At 38.3% G+C, this 22,357-nt stretch overlaps 1 protein-coding gene and 1 pseudogene across 9 annotated transcripts in view; one reads left to right on the forward strand and one right to left on the reverse strand.

Moving 5' to 3' along the window:
- Positions 1-4,207: 4,207 nt before the first annotated feature.
- The window catches only part of HP1BP3 (heterochromatin protein 1 binding protein 3), a 42,834-nt gene continuing 24,684 nt past the window's right edge, over positions 4,208-22,357 (reverse strand). For all 9 annotated transcript variants that reach the window (XM_012768723.2, XM_012768719.2, XM_012768720.3 and 6 more), the window contains 5 exons: positions 18,134-18,224; positions 12,499-12,658; positions 10,794-10,905; positions 8,252-8,365; positions 4,208-5,971 (listed from right to left, as the gene is read on the reverse strand). In XM_012768723.2, the coding sequence (XP_012624177.1) occupies positions 5,677-5,971; positions 8,252-8,365; positions 10,794-10,905; positions 12,499-12,658; positions 18,134-18,224 (772 nt within the window). In that variant the 3' untranslated portion in view covers positions 4,208-5,676. The remainder of the gene's footprint in view (positions 5,972-8,251; positions 8,366-10,793; positions 10,906-12,498; positions 12,659-18,133; positions 18,225-22,357) is intronic.
- On the forward strand, positions 8,644-8,936 carry LOC142861970 (large ribosomal subunit protein eL36 pseudogene; annotated as a pseudogene).

A 22,357-nucleotide genomic window follows, 5' to 3' on the forward strand; every position in this document is an offset into this window, starting at 1 on the left:
ACCCAGAAACACTTGTTAGAAACGTTGTTGTTAGAGACAAAACAGGAAGCCGAGGGATGCATTTCAGAACGTAAGGAAAGGCGGGTAATACCAAATATTCAAGTAATGCCTACGCTGAAGAACTTCAGCTCGCAATCTTTAATGGAGATTAACAAGAAAGATCACTCGTGGAGCAGCTTTGGTTTTCTGTCGCTGTGCTCCTCAACCACTGCCAGGGGAGCCAGCCGCGCTGCCCAGGCCTCTGGTGGCCATAGGGGCAAAGGGACTCACATCTCTAGCCCACCTGGCTTCTCTTTCCTGCTCCCTGGCTTTTGAAACTCAAGGCTGTATTGGATTTTTTTTTTCCTCATCTTTAAATAACCTCTTAGCAGTTAAAAAACCTGATTATAAAATCTATCAGAAAAAAATGTAAGAACCAATGCCCATTCATCTTCTGGTGTGACTCTCTTGTCCCCTGTTGCCAGAGGTGTTGGTGCCTGAGCTGTTAGTGTACTAAACCGCTAAGGCATGACTCTCTTGTCCCCTGTTGCCAGAGGTGTTGGTGCCTGAGCTGTTAGTGTACTAAACCGCTAAGGCATGGAGAACAGATGAGTGGTCAGTGAAGTCTGAGTTTAACTCCATCACTTATTACATTTAATTTGGAGAAAATTAGCTAAATTTATTTGCTTCTGAAAAATGGGGGATAATTATATATCTTTGAGAATATATCTGTGAGAATTTGAGTATAGGATCCTAAAAAAATCTTAGGACAGCTGAGATAATATTTCCCAGTAATCCAAAGTCTAATTTTGAGTTATCAATCTTAAAACAACAGCGACACTGACTTATTAGCAAAGTTGACTTAATTTCATTTCCAAGTCCTCTGAACTCTTAAACAAGTCCATTTTCTTCCATGAGCAGAATATGGAGTCACTGGGCTGCAGCACAAGGGAGAATTTAGAAGCTTGACAAATTATCAAGTGGAGATCATCAAAATGGACCTGCATTTAGTGCCTGGGTTCTAATTCTGGCTTTGCCACTTACTATGACCTGGGGCATGTTACTGAACCACACTCCATACCTCAGTTTTCCCTTCTGTAAAATGGGGGTAATAAACAATGACCATCTCATAGGGTGGCTAGGTTAAATGAGATATAATGTATATACAGAGCCTGTCATGTGGAAGAAACTCAATTAGTGTTAGTTATTACATTATTTATATTAAATAAGCCAAATTTATAACTTTATCAGACATACTCAAGGCACCTTAGAGAAAGTTCTCTAAGGATTTAATAGCGAATAGTGTTAATTATATATTTATACACAATATGAGAAGAGAGTTGTAATTTTTGAGAAAACAGCTTGGGAAGGTGCCTTTTTAGGCCTCCTTTGACATATTAGTTGACAAAACAAACTTAAGAAAAGTTAAAACGAAGCTTATAAAACTGAGTCATCAACTGTAGAAGTTTCTCTCATCTCCCCAAAGGCCATTAAGAATCTTATGGAAAAATGTTAGAGGAAAGAAAAGAATATAGGAAAGATGGTACAGATTAGTTAACTGATAAAGGATACCACTGGGTCATCTACAATGGCTTCTGAGCACATCTTTGTCAGGCGGTTCTAAGCCAAGAGATTAAATAGTTCTGGGTGTTTAGCTTAGCTCTGCAGAAGTGAGTGAGCATCTGTTCCACCAAGAAAATGCAAAAGCAACTCTGCATACTAGGAAGTAATGTCAATTACAGCCTCCAGGGAAATAGTTTAATGGTCTTTTTCCAATTAAGAATAGAATTTCTCTCCTTTCATGGGTAAAACTAGAATTTTTGCTTAACTCAAAGAGAGATAATTAATATGACTTTTCAGGTTCCAAAGATGGGAAATTTTAATTATAATCCTAAATTTTAAAGTTTCTTGGCTACATATGGTGGCTCAAGAATGTAATCCCAGCACTTTGGGAGGCTGAGGCAGGAGGATGGCTTGAGCCTAGGAGTTCAAAACCAGCCTAAGCAACATAGTGAGACCCCATCTCTAAAAAAAAAAAACAAAAGTTAAAAATTAGCCAGGAGGGGTGGAGCTCGCCTGGAGTACCAGCTACTTGGAGGGCCAAAGTGCGAGGATCTTGTGCCCAGGAGTTTGAGGTTGCAATGAGCTATGATCACACCACTGCACTCCAGTCTGGGTGACAGACTTAAGACCATCTCTAACTAGATTATGGATAAAGTTTCTCTTAGTTGGTTAAATGCAGTAATGAATATGGCTGGTTTAACTTCTTTCTCCTGACATTTTAGGATGGAAGTATCTCAGTCTAAGTCTAAAGTAGCTCAGTCTAAGAATAATTTCACTGGCTCTTTAAGTATTAAGAATAGGTTAGGAAACCTTGACTAGGGCTGACAAAATTTGGTAAAGGAAGAATTATGGAAAAAAAGTCAAAGGTATTGACATATTGTTTAGCTCATCTTCACATGATTTCCCTATTAGACATGATTAAAACACATCTGGGCCAGGCGTCGTAGCTCACTCCTGTAATCCTAGCACTCTTCGGAGGCCAAAAAGGGGGGATCCCTTGAGGTCAGGAGTTTGAGACCAACCTGATCAAGAATGAGACCCTGGTCTCTAGTAAAAATAGAAAAAATTAGCCGGGCATGGTGGCACGCGCCTATAGTCCCAGCTACTTGGGAGGCTGAGGCAGAAGGATTGCTTGAGCCCAGGAGTTTGAGATTGCTGTTAGGCTGACACCATGGCACTCTAGCCTGAGCGACAGAGCAAGACTCTTGTCTCAAAAAAAGAAAAACACTTATCTAAGATTTATTCCTTTAATTAAGTTCATGTGGATAGTTAGAATTTGGTTCCATCTGTGTTGAATGCTTTTGTCATATGACTAAGGAAAGGTCTCCATGTTTCTCAGCAATGTTCTCTTTTCTTTCTCACTTTGTAGGTTAAGAAGCTGACAATCACTCTCCCAGTACTTTCAGAGATTCATTTATCAAAGGTAGCTTATGTGTAGTTTTAGAGTGTATGAAACACTGTAAATGAGCTCAGTAAGCCACCAACAGAGTACTGAAGCTATTGATCCATGCTACACATTTCTGGGATTACCTCTCGGGTTTGTCATTCCCCTTTCTGTAACAGAAGTAAAAATTATAAATGTGTTCTGCTCAATTAGAATGCCTAGAAGGAAAAAATCAAACATCCCTTTATCTCTCATAAGGTACATGTCTTTGATAGTTAAGGATTTTCACTGAAAACAGCAATGACCCTTTTGTCTTTTCCCTTTACATAATGTGAAGCAAACTGTCCTCGTAGTTAATAGAATGTCAGAGTTGGAAAGGACCTTAAATCTTAAATTTTTACCTGATACTTAAGTGCTTGACGTACAATACAGCCACCAGGTGATAATCCTATAAATCATCTTAAAAGCAATAAAACAAAGAAACCAACCCACATCCTCCAACTTTTGATTCCAGAAGAGAATTCTGAGCACAGGTACATATGTACCCATACTATTAAGAATCGCTGGCCGGGCGCGGTGGCTCACGCCTGTAATCCTAGCTCTCTGAGAGGCTGAGGTGGGTGGATTGCTCGAGGTCAGGAGTTCAAAACCAGCCTGAGCAAGAGCGAGACCCCGTCTCTACTATAAATAGAAAGAAATTAATTGGCCAACTGATAGATATATATATAAAAAAAAAATTAGCCGGGCATGGTGGCACATGCCTGTAGTCCCAGCTACTTGAGAGGCTGAGGCAGTAGGATTGCTTGAGCCCAGGAGTTTGAGGTTGCTGTGAGCTAGGCTGACGCCACAGCACTCACTCTAGCCTGGACAACAAAGTGAGACTCTGTCTCAAAAAAAAAGGAATCGTTAGTTGCTATTTAAATAGCACAACAGAAATTAAAATTGCTTTCTAGAATTAGGGCTTATCTGTTATGCTTTGCAGTGCTGTTTTTCTAGTTCAAGGACTTAATCTGAACATTGAATATTCGTTGAACATGAAAGACTGGACTCTATGATCTTTAAAATATCCTTAATAAAATACAAACTATTTCTGAACACGATTAATTAAATCATCAGCATTCAACATAACTAGAAACATCAAAAGCAAATAAACTGGAGCTTGTATTTAAAAAGGAAAATGATGGTGTCCATTGCAAGGAATAGAAAAGACTCAACTGAGGGCAACACTAAGCTACTTCTGAGGATATACTAGAAACTTTTAAATATAAGCTACAGTTCAGCAGCTTTTAAAATTTCATGTTTATTCATATTTTTCAAAATATATGTACATAAAAAAAGTAAGATTTACAACAGGAAAGATTGCCTTACATGCAACACAAATTCCAATGAACTCATGATGGGATCACACATGATAATGACCTAATTCAAGCCAATCTTCTCAAGTCCATTTCTCAGCCATACTTTAGGCTACAGAAGGGATCCCAGGAGACAATGCAAGTGGAATGAATAAGAAACAAACATTTTTTACCTCTGGCAACACTCAAGGGGCCAGAAGATGTACTCCAAAAAGTTTAAGACAATTAAAATGTCAAGTGCCACAGGGAAGAGAAATGATAACCAGAAATTGGTATTTCTCAAGTAGAAAGCTAGTACTATTTAACACAACTTCACAATACTAAAACAAATACAAATAAGAAAGGGTTAGGTAGTAGGGCTTCATTTGTTTTTCCTTTTTTAGTATTTCAAAAAGGAAGCCACTTGCTTGATATCAAAAGTGCTGTGGAAAGAAGGAGGGGAAAAAAACCCACAGATGAATCTGGAATCTAGTTTATTTTAGCAAATTTTATGTTTTTCCACTTAACATTTCTACATTAGCAATGATGTAACTCTCCAACATTTCCCTATAAAAAAGGCAAACAGGAAGTGATAACTCATGCTCCAAATATTAAAAAATATATTTAAACATCTGATCAAGATTTGTTTTGATTTTTGGTAACACAGGTGACACCAGAAATCACATTCAATATATTCCTATACTTCCTCTTCACTCAAAAACCAGGTGGTATTAGCGAACTTGTGCTTGCTGTTAAGGGAATGCAATGCTCTGGGCTGGTGAAAAATACCTGGAAATTAATCAATGTGAAAAGTGACCCAAAGAAGTGATGCATCTTCAAAATCTAATGAGATCATACTGTTTTGGCTTATTCCCAAAGCTGTCTCTGTGTTTACAGTTGGAGATAAAGGGTTAGTGGAGTGGTTTTTATAAATAAGATTATTATAGCTATAACTGAAATCTCCAGGCAAGAGGCATTACACGTTCAGTCAGTGCTATACTACCTCCGTTTTCCTTCCAGCACCTGACCAGCATACTGTTCTTGATGCTTTCTAACAAATATAGAAATCTTTGCAAATGTTTAGAGAAAACTGGAAGAAAAAAAAAACAAGGTTAAAGCTGACCATAAAACAAATTGGGGTTGGGGTAACAACAAAAAGGACAAGTATAGATTACATAGTTTAGGAAAGTTCAGGATTACTGCAGAAATTAAAATGACTGAGGGAAGGCGTAGGCACCAAGAACAGCACCTAAAGCTAACAAATGCCTAAACTGGTTTATTTATATTCCCTCCCCACAATGTTCACAGGGGAGGAAAACAATGTAATTTTAAAAGCATCAAAAACTAAAACAAATGCACACTGACCTTAGAAAATAAGATTTTTAATTTCATCATGATACCCTTTTCCTATAAAATTTACTTTTTTGCTTTGAAAGTCTTCTTCATGGTGGATTTGCCTTTGCCAGGCAATTTCACTTCCTTTCTCACATTGGCCGCAGGCTTCTTTGAAGAGCCACCACCAGGTTTCTTGATGACTGAGGGTGAGGGTCTGGCTTTCTTGGCTGGAGTTTTGGCCTTAGGAGGGGCTTTCTTGGGCAGGGGCCTAGCTTTCCCCCGCTGGCCAGATGAGACTTTAGGTGCAGGCTTGGATCCTCTCTTCTTCACAGATGCAGCCTTCCCTGGGGACTTGGCCGGGGTTTTCTTCTGCAACCTGCAAGAACCGAAGAGCAAAGGCAATCACTTAGTATTAGGTCATTAAATATGAAATGTCCAATTTTGAATCAAAAGTTTAGTTTATTATATCTCAAACAAAAAGTAGCACAATTAATCAAAGTGTGCGCCTAAACTAATGACACACTTTACCATCTTAACAGTGGCTTGTTTATGCCAGCAGCAAAAAAGCCTAAAGAGCAAGTGGCAATAAAATCACGAAAGGTGTTTCCCACAGCTTGTTGAGAATTGAGTATTTTTCCTTGTAAGTGGTCCAGGCCAGGAGCAATGGCTCACACACCTGTAATCCTAGCACTCTGGGAGGCTGAGGCGGGTGGATCATTTGAGCTCAAGACCAGCCTGAGCAAGAGCAAGACCACATCTCTACTAAAAATAGAAAGAAATTAGGTGGACAACTTAAAAAAAAAAAAATATATATATATATATATATAAAAAATTAGCCAGGCATGGTGGCACATGCCTGTAGTCCCAGCTACTTGGGAGGCTGAGGCAGAAGGGTCACCTAAGCCCAGGAGTTTGAGGTTGCTGTGAGCTAGCCTGACGCCACGGCACTCTAGCCTGGACAACAGACTGAGATTGTCTCAAAAAAAAAAAAAAAGAAGTGGTCCAAAGGCTGCAAGAAGTGGTAGTCAGCTGGTTCAAGGTCTGGTGAATACAGTGGATGACAGAGAGTTTCCAAGTCCAGTCTCTGTAGTTTGAGCAGCATTGTTTGTGCGACATGTGGTAGAGTGTTGTCTAGCAAGAGGATTGGCCTGTCTCTATTGACTAATCTCAGCTGCTTCATCCCAAGCATCCTCATCATTTTATCCAATTGGCTGCAGGAGACACATACTGTAATTGACTGATCAAGTTTCAGGAAACTGTAGTGGATAATAAAAGCACTGGACCACTAAACAGACACCATTAGCTTTTTTGATGAATATTTGGTTTTGGACTGTGTTTCAACAGTTCATCTTTATCCAGCCATGTGCTGAAAGCTTGCAATGGTCAAAAAAATCCATTTTTCACCGTATGTAACAATAGTGTAGAAATGATTTGCCTTTATGTCGTGACAACAAAGAAAGGCAAGCTTCAAGATAATTTCTCTTCTGACGCTCATTTAATACATGCAGTACCCATCTATCCAGCTTCTTTACCTTGCTGATTTGTTTCAAATGGTCCAATATTGGTGGAATAGTAACATCAAACCGTGCTGCTAATTCACACTTAGGCTGAGATGGATTCACTTCCACTACAGCTTTCAGCCTCATCATTTCCACTTTGGTCTCAGGTCGCCCATATGGCTCATTTTCAGGATTAAAATCACTAGAATGGAACTTCTTTCTCAAGCCATCGACATACTGTGCATTCATTAGCCACATCTTCCTCAAACACTTGATATTTCGAGCTGTCTGTGCTGCACTGGTTCCGTGATGGAACTCATATTGAAAAATCACATGAATTTTTGACTTATCCATGGTTTCACAAAAATTGCTTTTAAAAAAAATTTGAAAGATAATCACAAGCCAAATCATGCATTTGAAAGACTGAAGATCTACCTTCACAATAAAAATAAAACAAGAAGTGTCAAAGTGAAATGTCAGAGATATCAACTGTCAAACTCAGTACTTAAGGAAATCAGTGGTCCCCAACTTTTTTAGGCACCAGGGACCCATTTTCATGAAAGACAATTTTTCCATACACAGAGGGTTTTTTATTGTGTGTGTGTGACGGTTTCAAGATGATTCATGCACAAGTGTACCTTATTTATAGCATTATTACATTGTAATATATGATGAAATAATTATACAACTCACCACAGGTTGGGGACCCCTGACCTAATACATGAGAGATTCTCTTTGCTGGGACAACCAGATGAGGAGAAATAGCATAAGAAGTCACCTATGTTAAGAATAGAAACGTGACTTAATTTTTTACTAGAGCTTTACTAAAACTATAAAAATTCAACCAATTCATGGATGTCTACACATAATTCCATGATATTTTTCCTAGGGTAATATGGAATTGTTTTTCTTTGAATAACTAAACTATGGGTATACATAGGTTTGACCAAAGAGTAAATGATGTACTCACAGTGCTTCATAAGTTCAGAGCCCCTGAATTTTTCAAAGGAGAAGTTAAAGTCAAATGTTATACACAACCCGAGAAGGATCCTGAGCGTCAAAATACTTCCTATCTTGGGCCCCTCCTATCAGCACTATTTTCAGCTCTGAAATATTTATTACCCTCTCCACAAGAAGGGATTTTCACACATCCATACCTTCTCTTAGGTGGTGGCTCTTCATCCTCAGAGTCTTCTTCTGATGACTCATCTTCATCTTCATCTTCATCTTTAGAGTCATCTGGCTCTTTCTTTGGAAAAAGAACTCCTGGGCTGTGTGTGGGGGGAAGATTAGGTAAAACAGAAGTCCCAAGCAAAACAAGGAAAATAATGTGAACCTAGATGCTCTTCCCTGGACATTCTCCACTTCTTCCCAACCTCCACCCAAAATGTCAAGTTAGGTTACATATGTTACATTACAATTTAACCTATTTTGAATACACATATGAAGTTTTGACAAATCTATAAAAGTCCCAAATCATACTTCATTCTCGTCCTCTGACCATTAATAAAATTGACCTTTGCCTTCTGCCGCCACAGCAGTTGACCTCATGGCTGTGGGCCTTAACAAGGGCCACAAGGTGACCAAGAACATGAGCAAGCCAAGGCACAACCACTTCTGCGGAAACCTCACACCAAACACATCAAGTTTTGGCGAATATGATCCGAGATCAAGAGGCGAGTGGCTTCACCCTTTATGAGCTGCGTGTCATGGAGCTGCTCAAGGTCTCCAACGACAAACAGGCCCTCAAGTTCATCAAGAAAAGGGTGGGGACACACATCCATGCTAAGAGGAAGCAACATCCTGGACGCAATGAGGAAAGCAGCTGCCAATAAGAACTAAGCCTCCTCCCCTCTGCGCACAATAAAACTTTTGTAGAAATAAAAAAAAAAGATCCTTAATCATTTGTTTAGTAAACAATTACTTAAATTCCTAATATGTGTCTGGCACTATCTTAGCCAATGGGTACATAGCAGAGAACGGACTGCATAGCAATGTCCATATTTTGTCCTTATAATACTGTCAAAAGATCTCAAAAGACTGAATCTCTTCAAAGTTGTAGAGAAATTTAGCAAGGATCCCCTAACTCATCTTTGCTCTAAATGGAAATCTCGATTCCTTTATTTTTTTTATTTTTTATTTATTTATTTTTTTTGAGACAGAGTCTCACTTTGTTGTCCAGGCTAGAGCGAGTGCCATGGTGTCAGCCTAGCTCACAGCAACCTCAAACTCCTGGGCTCAAGCAATCCTCCTGCCTCAGCCTCCCGAATAGTTGGGACTACAGGCATGTGCCACCATGCCCGGCTAACTTTTTTTTTTCCTATATATATTAGTTGGCCAATTCATTTCTTTCTGTTTTATAGTAGGGACAGGGTCTTGCTCTTGCTCAGGCTGGTTTCGAACTCCTGACCTCGAGCAATCCACCCGCCTCGGCCTCCCAGAGTGCTAGGATTACAGGCGTGAGCCACTGCGCCCGGCCTCAATTCCTTTAATATGTCTTAAAATAATGAAATTTTTATACATGTATTTATTTATTTATTTTAGAGATGGGGTCATGCTATATTGCCCAGGCTGGACTTGAACTCCCAGGTTCAGGTAATCCTCCTGCCTCAGTCTCCTAAGTAGCCAGGACTACGGGTGGTTAACATCACTCCTGGCAAATTATAATATTTTGTGTGTGACTTTGAGAATTAAGTTTAATGTTTAACATTTGAAAAGTTCATATGATAAGCATTCAGCCAAGTAACATGATTGTATACAAAGCATAAATTACACTATAGTCTTGGTAAAATAGGGTCTTAGTGTACATGTCATGGTACTTTACTGGAAATTGAAGCGTAAGAAGGCTATAGCACCAGTGCACAAAACAATGCTTGGCCCATAGGAGGTGCACAACACATTTTTTTTTGTTTTCAGTGAATAAGTACGGTGTATACAAGACAAGTTTTCAAAAAAATGTCCCTGTCTTTGAAGTATGAAGAAGGCAGAGTTAGGATTCTTGTAAACAGTCAATGTTCTCCCCATTTGGTATTGGAAAATTAAAACATATATAATCCTTTAATAATCTTTTTGTTATTATCATTTACTTGATAAAGAAGGAATGAAGGCCAGCCACGGTGGCTCATGTCTATAATCCTAGCACTCTGGGAGGCTGAGGCGGGCGGATCACTCAAGGTCAGGAGTTCGAAACCAGGCTGAGCAAGAGCGAGACCCCGTCTCTACTAAAAATAGAATTAATTGGCCAACTAAAAATATATATATTAAAAAAAAGGAATGAAGATCAAAACAATCGTCCAAGGATCTCAAAGAATTTGATGTTTATTTCAGGAACAGCTGGCTAACAATAAGCTCTAGCATGATAGCCAAAACTTCCCTGTTCTTATTTGAACTGCATAATCCACTTATATGCAGATGTTTTTCAACCAAACACAGATCAGAAACTCAGTATTCACAGGATGTAAACCCCTGTATATATGGAAGGCCAAATTTCCAGATATGTAGTTTCCACAGGGCTGACTGAGGACTTGCATATGCGTGGGCTTGGGTATATGTGGATGGTCCTAGAACCAATCCCCCTCATATACCAGGGGATGCCTGTATTTCCGGTTCAGTGTAACAGTATAAGGGTAAAATATGTAAATCAAGCCTATAGTCTGGAATGAGACTTTAACAATGACCTATTAGAGACTAAATGCTTACCTGGGGTAATAGGGAAAACAGAGCTGGAAGGTGCCACTGAACCCTTTCCCAGAGATCTGCTCCATCCACCCGTTCTTTTCGCATTTCTGCAGGGTTTTCTTCAGCAAGTGCACTGAACAAAAAATTCAGGAATGAAGAAAGTTACCTAGTTATTCAGATTTGGTAAGTCTCTCAACTACAGTTAGATGCCCACTAATTCAATTTCCTGTCACATATAGTAATTTACACGTGCTAAGTGAATATTCCATGGTCAAAGCTATTAATTCATTAAATATTTATTTAGTGCCAATAAATTTGGCAAGAGTTAAATTATGGAAAGATACATTTAAATAAAGTCTTCATTTCAAAAAAAAAGGAAATAGGAGCCCAGAATGGTTAAGCAACTTGAGCTCAGAATAGTTAAGGTAGCACATAAATGGTCAATAGTAGACCTAAAACTAAATTTTTCATTATTTTCATTCCTTTAAACATTGATTGTATACCTAGGTATTAATAATCATCTAGGAGAGTATCTTAAGAAGATGAATAAAACCAATTTTTCATAAATCAGCAAACAGTAACAAAACAATATTGTGGCTCCTAAAGGCCTTGAATCTCATCTTTCTTACAAAGACATATTAAAAAATACATTTTATGGTGATTCAGCATCAAAAAACACCTGCAAAATCATAAAAGTGAAAAAATTGTTAACCAAATTCATTTTCTCTTAAAATACTTGGCCAACAGAGAAAATCATGAAAGAGTTTATAAGGGTCAACATGCATAATTAAACACAATAAATATACTAAGTACATGGGCCAGGGACAGTGGCTCATGCCTATAATCCTAGCACTTTGGGAGGCTGTGGTGGCAGGACTGCTTGAGGCCAGGAGTTCAAGACCAGCCTGGGCAACATAGTGAGACCTCATCTCTATAAAAAATACAAAAATTAGCCAAGTGTGGTAGTACACATCTGTTATCCCAGCTACTTGGGAGGCTGAGGCAAGCGGATCACTTGAGCCCAAATGAGTGAGGTTGCAGTGAGCTATGATGATGTCATACCCTAGTCTGAGAAAGAGTGCAAGACTCATCTCAAAAAAAAAAAAAAAAGTAGTCAGAAATGTTCTGAGAGGTCTTTTGAACCTAGAGATTTATCTAAATTATAATAAAAATATATAGCTGAAAAACTTCACAGGAAATAAAATTAACTTCTGATCAGTAGACACTGTAAATTAAGGGTAAGTCTTAATTATTTCTATTTTTCTTTTTGTAAATAATACATTTATGGCTGGGCATGGTGGCTCATGGTGGCTGCCAGTACTTTGGGAGGCCAAAGCAGGAGAATCGCTTGAGGCCAGGATTTTAAGACCAGCCTAGACAACATGAGACCTCATCTCTATGAAAAATACGAAAATTAGCCAGGTGCGGTGGTCACACCTGTAGTCCCAGGTACTCATGAGGAAGAGGAGGGAGGATCACCTGAGCCCAGGAGTTCAAGGCTGCAGTGAGCTATGATTGTGCCACTTGCACTCCAGCCTTGGCAGCAGAGCAAGACCCTATTTAAAAAAAAGGAAAAAAGAAAAAAGAAAAACAAATTGTAAAGCTATTCTCTCTTGGTTTTGGGAGTCAGTAGTTAATATTTTTACATTAATAGCATGATCGCTAAGGTTTCTTCAAAAGAAAATTCCCCTAATCGCAGTTAAATGCATGGAACCCTGGGTCTTACTTTGATAGTTAGAATTGGTCCCCGGGTGGTTCTCCAGGACATACTTCTTCAGAGCAGTGGTAGAGCAGGTCTTCGGCTCATTCATGGCAGCAATGGCAGACAAGATTGCATATTCCATCAGGCTTCCACCAAGCAGGGGCTTCTCCCCTGATTTCTTCAGCTGTTTTCCAAGGAGGAAGAGAAAAGCATCAAGACAACACTCTCCCAAAGCAGGTCAAGACAAGACTCCTCTGCACCAGGTGGGTCGGAGTTCCTGCATTAGCACAGATATGTTTTACAATAAATTGTCAGGTTAGGGACTTTCTCTTCCATTTACCAGGTATTCAATCTAACTGAGGAGTCCTAATCCTTACATGGATATTTTCTCCTAAAATAGCAATAGCCAATCTAACTCAAAGATACAGCTCCACCCCTATAAGTAGGTCAACTTGTTATAACCCCAGTAAATTGAGACTTCTGAGCATACTTCCTTTTTCTGAATCTGAAAGATGAAGTATAGCTGACTCTTGAACACTTTTTCTCTAGCTTACTTTATTATAATACAACATATAATACAAACAACATACAAAATATGTTATTAACTGAGTATTTATATTGTCAATAAGGCTTCTGGTCAACAGTGGGCTGTGAGTAGGTAAGTTTCTAGGGAGTCAAAAGTCATGCAGATTTTCAACCATGAAGGGGGGGAGGTCATTGCCCCAACCCCTACATTGTTCAAGGGTGAGTTGTAGTTATAACAATAATAAGTAGCCTTATGAATCCTGTAAGGAAAATAGCAAAGGAAAATTTTGATAATTGTATCATACAACAGAAAATTATATACCATATTTTGAGGATGAAAGGCTAGGGAACAAAGGTTAGTACTAATAAGCAAAAAGAAAAAGGAAAAAATTAGGAATATTCTATAATAGAGATTAAGTAGTTCTTGAAGACTGGTCCACAACTTTCTGGGGGTTCCTGAGACCCTTTCAGAGGATCTGCAAGGTCAAATCTATTTTAGTAATAAAACTAAATAGTGATTTGGTTTTTTTCACTGTGTTGACATTTGCACTGATAGTGCAGAAGCGATGGTGTTGCTTCTGTAAAACTGCTGCCACCTTACCACAAATCAAGGCACAGGCACAAAATGTGGTTATTGTCTTCCTTACTGCTATGCATTATGGTTTAAAGGAAAAATAGCACCAATTCACTTAGCAGTGCCCTTGATAAAGTAGTAAAAATCATTTTATTATATCTCAACCCTTGAGTGTGTATCTTTTTAATATTTTATGGGATGAAATGGGAAGAACACAAAGTATCACTGCTACATATAGAGGTATGACAGTCTTCAGGAAAAGTGTCTCTGTGATTGAGTCAGGAGTTGAATCAGTTGCACTTTTCTTGGAATACCTTTTTTACTTGATGAAATAACTGACACATAAACTGTGGTTATTCAGACACAGGTATGGGGTAGAGAGTATCTTGAAAATGAATTAAATGAGCCTGTCACTTCAAGCCAAACAATATTATGATAAAATTCAACCTTTCATGAGAAAATTTAAATTGTGGAAAATCTGTATTTATCACTGTGAGCTTGTTATCTTCCCAATACTTAAATACTATTCTTGTGAGATCATCGGCTGATACCAATGACTGTGATTCTTGTCACTGTATAATGAAATGCCAACATTTGGAAAATCTGCATAACTCAGTGAGCCACTATTTTCCAAATGACCAGTGCATTATGTTATAAAATTATGCATGGTTAAAAGATCTAAGTGCAAGACAGACCAATGAAGTTTAAGGTAATACAGTACAAGAAGTTCACTGATATGCTTTCAGGTTCCACATGGTAACTAACCTTTTAAGAATTACAAAATCAATCACCGTTAACAGATCACATTAACAGAATAAAGGACGCAAACCACACAATCATCTCAACAGAAACAGAAAAAGCATTTGACAAATTCAATAGCCTGTCATGATAAAAACTCCCAACAAACTAGTAGTATAGAAGAGAACTTTCTCAACCTGAAAACAGACATCTATGAAAAACCTACCAGCTGGTGAAAGACTGAATGCTTTCTAAGATGGTGAACAAGGCAAGAATATCTGCTCTCACTACTTCTATTCAACACTGTATTAAAGGTTCTATCTAGAATAATCAGGCCAGAAAAAGAAGTAAAAGACATCCAGATTGGAAAGGAAGAAGTAAAATGGTCTTTATTTGCAGGTAATGTGATCCTGTATGTAGAAAATTATAAGGAATCCCCAAAATTTTCTAGAAAGAGTTCAATAAGGTTGCAGGATACAAGATCAACAGACAAATCAATTATATTTCTATAAGCTAGAATGAACAATCTGAAAATGAAAATAAGAAAACACTTTCATTCACTATAGAGTGGAAACAGACTACAACACTTGAGAATAAATTTAACAAAAGACTTGTATGTTGAAAACATACTACAGAATACTGCTGAGAGAAATTAAAAAGACATTCAATGTTCATGGATTGGAAAACCCAACACTGTAAAAAGAGTGACTCACTCCAAACTGAACTGCAGCTTGAATGCAATGCCTACCAAAAATCCCAGCTGTTTTTTTTTGTTGTTGTTGTTGATTGATTGCAGAAATTGACAAGTAGAGCCTAAGATTTGTATGACATTGTACCAGGACAAAAATAGACAAAATATTCTTGAAAAGGAAAATTTATAATTCAAAATTTTAAAATTCACTATAAAGCCACAGTCCCCAAGACAGTGTGGTACTGGCATCACGAGTCATATATAGGCAAATGAAACACAATTGAGAGTTTAGAAATAAACTATTATATTTATGGTCAATTGATTTTAAAAAAATTTATTTTTATACTTTTTTTTAAAAATAGAAACAGGCTTTCTTTTTCTTTTTTTAAGACAGAGTCTTGCTCTGTTGCCAAGGCTAGAGTGTCGACTGATTTTTGATAAGGTGCCAGGGCAACTCAATGAGGAAAGGATAGTCTTTTCAATACATGGTTCTGGGAAAACTGGACAACCATATGCAAAAAGATACATTAAAAACTTGACGTCATACTATAAACAGTAAAACTTAACATGGATCATAGACGTACATCTAAGTGCCCAAACCATAAAACTCATAAAAGACACTACAAAACATTAAAAAAATTAGCAGTCATCAATAGCATAAGCAATTTTAAAAAATGATAAATAAGGCTTCATCAAAATTAAATAAACACTTTTTTGATTCAAAGGATATTAATGAGAAAGTCACAGAATAGGAGAAAACACTTGCAAGTCAAATATCTGATGAGGGATTTTTATCTAGAATAAAGAACTTCTTTTAATAAATAACCCAATTTCAAAACTGGGCAAAAGATTTGAATAGCACCAAAGAAAATAAACAAATGCCCATTAAGCACATGAAAAGATGCTCAACACTAGGTAATCATTAGGGAAATGCCAATCAAAACCTCATATCCAGCCAGGCATGGTGGCTCATGGGACGCTGAGGCAGGTGGATTGTTTGAGCTCAGGAGTTTGAGACCAGTCTGAGCAAGAGTGAGAACCCATCTCTACCAAAAACAGAAAAAATTAGCTGGGCATGGTGGCACATGGCTGTAGTCCCAGCTACTCGGGAGGCTGAGGCAGAAAGATCGCTTGAGCCCAGGAGTTTGAGGTTGCTGTGAGCTAGGCTGATGCCACAGCACTTTAGCCTGGGCAACAGAGTAAGACTCTGTCTCAAAACAAAACAAAAAACCAAAAAAAAAAAAAAAAAAAAAACAAAACCCCAGCGCATTTCCACTAGAATGGCTATAATAAGAAAGAGAGTAACAAATGTTGATGGGAAGATGGAGAATCCTGAACCTTTATAAATTACTGGTGGGAATATAAAATGGTGCAGCCACGCTGCTAGTTTCTTAAAACATAAATTTACCACATGGCCCAGCAAGTCCTAAAAACATACATCAGCCCAAAGACATGAATATAAATGTTCACAGATAATAAGATTCATAATTAACTAAAAAGGGGAAATAACCCAAATGTCCATCAACTTGTGAATGGATAAATGTGTTATATGCACACCATGAAATATTATTTGAAGGGTAAAAAATCAAAGCATGGATATGTGCTGTAATATGGACAAAGCTCAAAAACATTATGCTAACTAAAAGCAGCCAGACACAAAAGACCACATACTATATGAAATGTGTAGAAAAGGCAAATCTACAGAGAGAGAAAGTAGACTAGCAGGTTGCCTGAGGCTGGGGTGGGAATGGGGAGTGACTGGAAATGGGCACAAGGCATTTTTGGATGACGAAAATGTCCTAAAACTGGACTGTGATATAGCTGCACAACTCTGAAAATTTACTAAAAATTACTGATTTATAAATTGTAACTTAAAATGAGTATATCTTATGGTATATAAATCATAATTCAATAAAGTTGTTAAAAACAAACTACCATTTGTTGAGTTTTGGTGTAGTATCAAAGAATACTATCCACAACTATCTGAAAGATATCTTAAAATATTCCACTCTTTTATAACTATATTTCTGTATGAGATTGGTTTATATACATAACCCAAAATATACTGGAACAGATACTAGCCGTCTTCTAAGCTAGATGTTAAAACATTTGCAAAAGTGTAAACAGTGCCCCTCTTCTTTTCATTAAAAAAAAAAAGCTGGGGGACAGAGGAATAGTTTTTTGGTTGCTTTTAGAGACAGGGTCTCAGTGTGTCACCCAGGCTGGAGTACAGTGGCACAATCACAGATAGCTACGGCCTAAAACTGATGGGCTCAAGCAATCCTTCCACCTCAGCCTCCCAAGTAGCTAGGACTACAGGCCCACGCCACCATTCCCACCTAATTTTTAAAATTTTTTTGTAGAGATGGGATCTTGTTACTCAGGTTGAACTCCTGGCCTCAAGTGATCCTCCTGCCTTGGCCTCCCAAAGTGTTGGGATTACACAAAGGCTAGCCACTGTGCCAGCCTTTTTAAAAAAAAATATTAAGACGGTGACTCATTATGTTGTCCAGGCTGGTCTCGAACCTCTGGGCTCAAGTATGCCCCCCCAACAGCTGGAATTATAGGCATGTATCACTACACCTGGTTCTGATAGTTATTTTTCATTTAAAAAAAATGTATTATTTAACATGTAATGGTGTTACTACTGTTATTTTTATTTTATTTATTTGTTTATTTTTTGAGATAGGGTCTTACTCTGTTGCCTAGGTTGGAGTGCAATGGTGTGATGACAACTCACTGTAACCTCAAACTCCTGGGCTCTAGTGATCCTTCCACCTCAGCTTCCCAGGTAGTTAGGACTACAGGTACACACCACCATGCCTGGCTAATTTTGTTTGTTTTTTATTTTGGGGGGGGGGGCCTGGAGTCTTGCTAGGTTGCCCAGGCTGGTCTTAAACTCCTGACCTAAGTGATCCTCCTACCGGGGCTTCCAATGTGCTGAGATTACAGGCATGAGCCACTGTACCTGGCCCTCAGTTTTAATGTCTAATACAGTAAATATTGCTAGGTATAACTCATGTAAACAAAAGTTCTTTGGGTTCCTTAATAAATTTTTAGAGCCTAAGGAAGTTTTGAAACCAAAAACTTCTGAGAACGATTTCTCCATAATCAAGCCTTTGGCCTCTAACCTGGAATGTCCCCGAAGCACCTTTGCCAGTTATCTGTTCTAACTGGCCTCTCTCTACTGCTCTCTGCAGAGCATTCTTCAACAGCTGAGGCCTGCAGAGAAAAACAAAAAATAATGATAAATATATCAATGAAAGAAAAAATTTAAATAAATAGATCCAGGATTATTTCCAGATCTAAAGTTCTGAATCCTATTATATGTAGTATTTTGTTGAAATGGAGAGAAAATAACAAACTGCGGGCAACCTTAATAACATCCTTACACACAGAACCATGTATCATACAGAACCAATTCTGAAATTGCCAGGGCACTCAAAAAACCCAACATTTATTACCACTGGACCACAACAGTGACCAAACCATGTAATTCAGCAAGCAAGAGATATCTTTGAAGTGTCACCCAACTCTGGAATTCTCTAAGGCAAAATGTAAGACCAGTCTGTTAGAAATGCATAGATGTAATTAAGAAGATTAAGAGTCTCTTGAAATCATTTAGAAAGAACTGAAACTTAGGAGTCTGAGATCTCCAAGGCCTCCCAGCACTTTGGGAGACCAAGGTGGAATGATCACTTGAAGCCAGAAGTTTGAGACCAGCCTAGACAACATAGCAAGATCCCATTTCTAAAAAAATTTTAAAAAATTAGCCAAGTGTGGTGGCATGCACCTACACTCCTAGCTACTTGGGAAGCTGAGGCAGGAGGATCACTTGAGCCCAGGAATTCAAGATGGCAGTGAGCTATGATCATACCCTGGGCAATAGAGTGAAGCCCCTGTCCATAGAAATTAAATTAGAATTATCATATTTAGAAAATAGTATACGGCATAAAACTGAATCTTGGGGCTGGGTGCGATGGCTCACACCTGTAATCCTAGCACTTTGGGAGGCCGAGGCGGGCGGATTGCTCGAGGTCAGGAGTTTGAAACCAGCCTGAGCAAGAGCAAGACCTCATCTCTACTATAAATAGAAATAAATTAATTGGCCAACTAATATATATAGAAAAAACTAGCCAGGCATGGTGGCACATGCCTGTAGTCCCAGCTACTCGGGAGGCTGAGGCAGTAGGATTGCTTGAGCTCAGGAGTTTGACGTTGCTGTGAGCTAGGCTGACGCCACGGCACTCACTCTAGCCTGGGCAATAAAGCAAGACTCTGTCTCAAACAAAACAAAACAAAACAAAAAAACCAAAAAACAAACAAACATCTGAATCTTGGGCTGTGTTTACTTTTTGGTATGAGTAGAGAGAGAAAAATCAGAGTATGAAGTACATCTTACATGAGGATTAGATTTTAAATTTTGATTTCTAACACCATGACAGGATTATCCTAAAAAATTTCAAGACACTGCCTTAATGGCCAATCCAAAGTTGCCATGTAAATCTCACAAGCCCAGTTCTTCCTCTAGGGTTACAAAAAAATCAGTTATCAAATTAAGAAGGTGATTTGCATGCTATACAAAAAAAAAATGCCTTTAAACATTAGAATCATATTTAACAAGATATGATGTTCATACCATGAGAAATAAGTTGAAACTGAGAATAACTAAGAGTAACATTAGTTGAGCACTTACTAGGTGCCAGGGATTGTTCCAAGTGCTTAATACATACTATAAGACTTAAGCCTTATGAGTTACATGCTGTTTATCAATGAGGAAACCAGGACACAAGAGGTAACTTACTCAAAGATACAAAGCTAGAAAATGACAGAAATAGGACTTAAACGTAAGGGGTCTGATTCCAAAGCTTGTGCTCTTAACCACAATGCTCTACAGCCTCCAATATATGGGAGAAGAAATTCATGTATCATCTCACAGGAAGCATATGAGTAGAATAGCCAAAATAATTGCTTGAATCTCATTCATTCATTTATTCAATTAGTATTTACTGAGCATCTATTGTATGCTAGGCTCTGGGGAAACAGCAGTGAACAAAACAGATAAAAATATTGGCCTTCAAAAATCTGACATTCTATGTGTAGAAAAGCTTTAAAAATAAAATACATAGTATGTTAGAATATAATGAGTGTTATGAAGAAAAACAAGGCAGATTCGGAATGCTTAGAGAGGGAGAGATGTTTTAGTTGGTCATACTGACTAAATGCAATGTGTGGGCCATGTTATGATGCTGACTTGGATAAAACAACTGTAAAAAGACATTTTGGAAACAACTGGGGACATTTGAACATGGAATGGGTATTAGATAATATTAAGAAATTGTTAATTTTGTTAGAAATCATGATATCATGATGGTTATGTTTTCTCTGCTTTTTTGTGTTATATTTTAAAATTTCCTAAATAAAACATCTAAAAAAGTAATAAGGGCTCTTTCTGCCACATGAATATACAATGATAGAAGATGGCAGTCTGCAACCTGGAAGAGGGTCCTCCCAGAACCTGACCATGCATGCCAGCACCCACATCTCAGACTTGCAGTCTCCAGAGCTGTGAGAAATAAATTTGTTGTTTATAAGCCAAAATATATATTTTTAAAAAGTAGTCAAGATAGGCCCATGGTGATGACATTAGAGTAAAAGTTTAAAGTAAAGGAATTAGCAAATTAGATTATAGGGGGAAAGCCATTCAGGCGAAGGGAACAGCAAATGTAAAGGCTCTGAGGATAATAAGAAAAGGAAGAGTAGTAGTCAAGGTGAGAGATGCAATTATAGTGCCTTGCAGGCCATTTTAAAGACTCTGGCTTTAACTGTGAGGGGGTTGGGAAGCCCGGGGAGAGTTTGAGGAGAAAGGTAATACAATTTAAGTTACATTTTTAAAAAGTCTCACTCTCATTGTGATGGTAAGAATAAACTGAAGAAGAGCATGAGAAAAGCAGTTAGGAGGCTACTGCTCTAATACAGGTAAGAGATAATGGTCGCCTGGAAGAGAGGGCCAGTAGGGGAGGTAATGAGAAGTAATCTGTTCATTGACATATTTTAGAGACAGAGCCACAGTAATTCTTACAGATTAGATGTAGGTGTGTGATAAAGAGAAGAGAGCAACACAAAGCCAGACATTAGCAACTGGAAAGATGATATTGCCATTAACCGAGATGGAGAAAATGTGGGAGGTGTAGGGATTTCTTTGGTTTGGAGGTGGGAATCAAGAGTTCAGTTTTAGACATTTAAGTCAGACATCCAAGTGGTAATATTTTTTTTTTCTTTTTTTTTTTTTTTTTTTTTCTTTTTATCTGTCAACCTGTAGGAAACCAAGTGGTAATATTGAATTGGCATCTGCATATATGAATCTGGGGTTAGGAGGGAGGTTTGGGCTTTGTGAATTCACAGTGTATAGGTGATATTTAAAGCTTTGTGAGTGGGCCAGGCATGGTGGCTTATGCCTGTAATCCTAGCACTCTGCGAGGCTGAGGCGGGAGGATCGCTTGAGGCCAAGAGTTCAATACCAGTCGGAGCAAGAGTAAGACCCCACCTCTACAAAAAACAGAAAAATTAGCCAAGCATGGTGGAGTGTGCTTGTAGTCCCAGCTACTTGGGAGGCTGAGGCAGAAGGATCACTTAAGCGCCCAGGAGTTTGAGGCTACAGCGAGCTATGATGATGCCACTGTACTCTAGCTAGGGTGAGAGAACAGACCCGTGGGTGTGGGTGTGTGTGTGTGTGTGCATGTGCGTGCATGTGTAGCTTTGTGAGTAGAATGAATTACCAAATGAGTATGGAGAGAAAAGACCAGAGGCCTAACGTGTAACCAACCCTGAGGGTACCCTTACATTAAATAGTGAACTATTACTAGAAATACTTAGGAGACTGAGAAAAGGAGGGGTAGTAAGGATAGAGGAAAATCAGGAAGGTGTGGTATCCTGGAAGGCAAGTGAAAAAATGATTAAGCAGGTGGGAGGCATCAACTGTGTCAAATAACAGACAGAGGGCAGTGAGTTAAGGATTAGAATTGACCACTGAAATCTTCAATGTGGAAGCTGACAGGAGGGAGTACTAAGGTAAAGTGGCAAGGATAAAGCAGGACTAAAGCGGGTTTAAGAGGAAGTGGGGGGATAAATCATAGAAGCAAGTATAGCCAACTCATGCTTTAAAACTGTATTTTTTTCACTCTTTTGTTTGGCTAAAGAAGTATGGCTTAATTTTCTCCACTACAAATAGAAGTAGAGAAAAATCAATATGGTTTCACAGAAGTAAAGGGAGAAAAAGAGTTTAAAGGAAACAGTTACCATTTATTAGGGTCATGGGAAAAGGTCTCCAGGTTAACTAGCATCTTTGGGTTGAC

This window comes from Microcebus murinus, chromosome 2 (genome assembly GCF_040939455.1).
Source record: "Microcebus murinus isolate Inina chromosome 2, M.murinus_Inina_mat1.0, whole genome shotgun sequence".
In the NCBI taxonomy this organism is placed as follows: Eukaryota; Metazoa; Chordata; class Mammalia; order Primates; family Cheirogaleidae; genus Microcebus; species Microcebus murinus.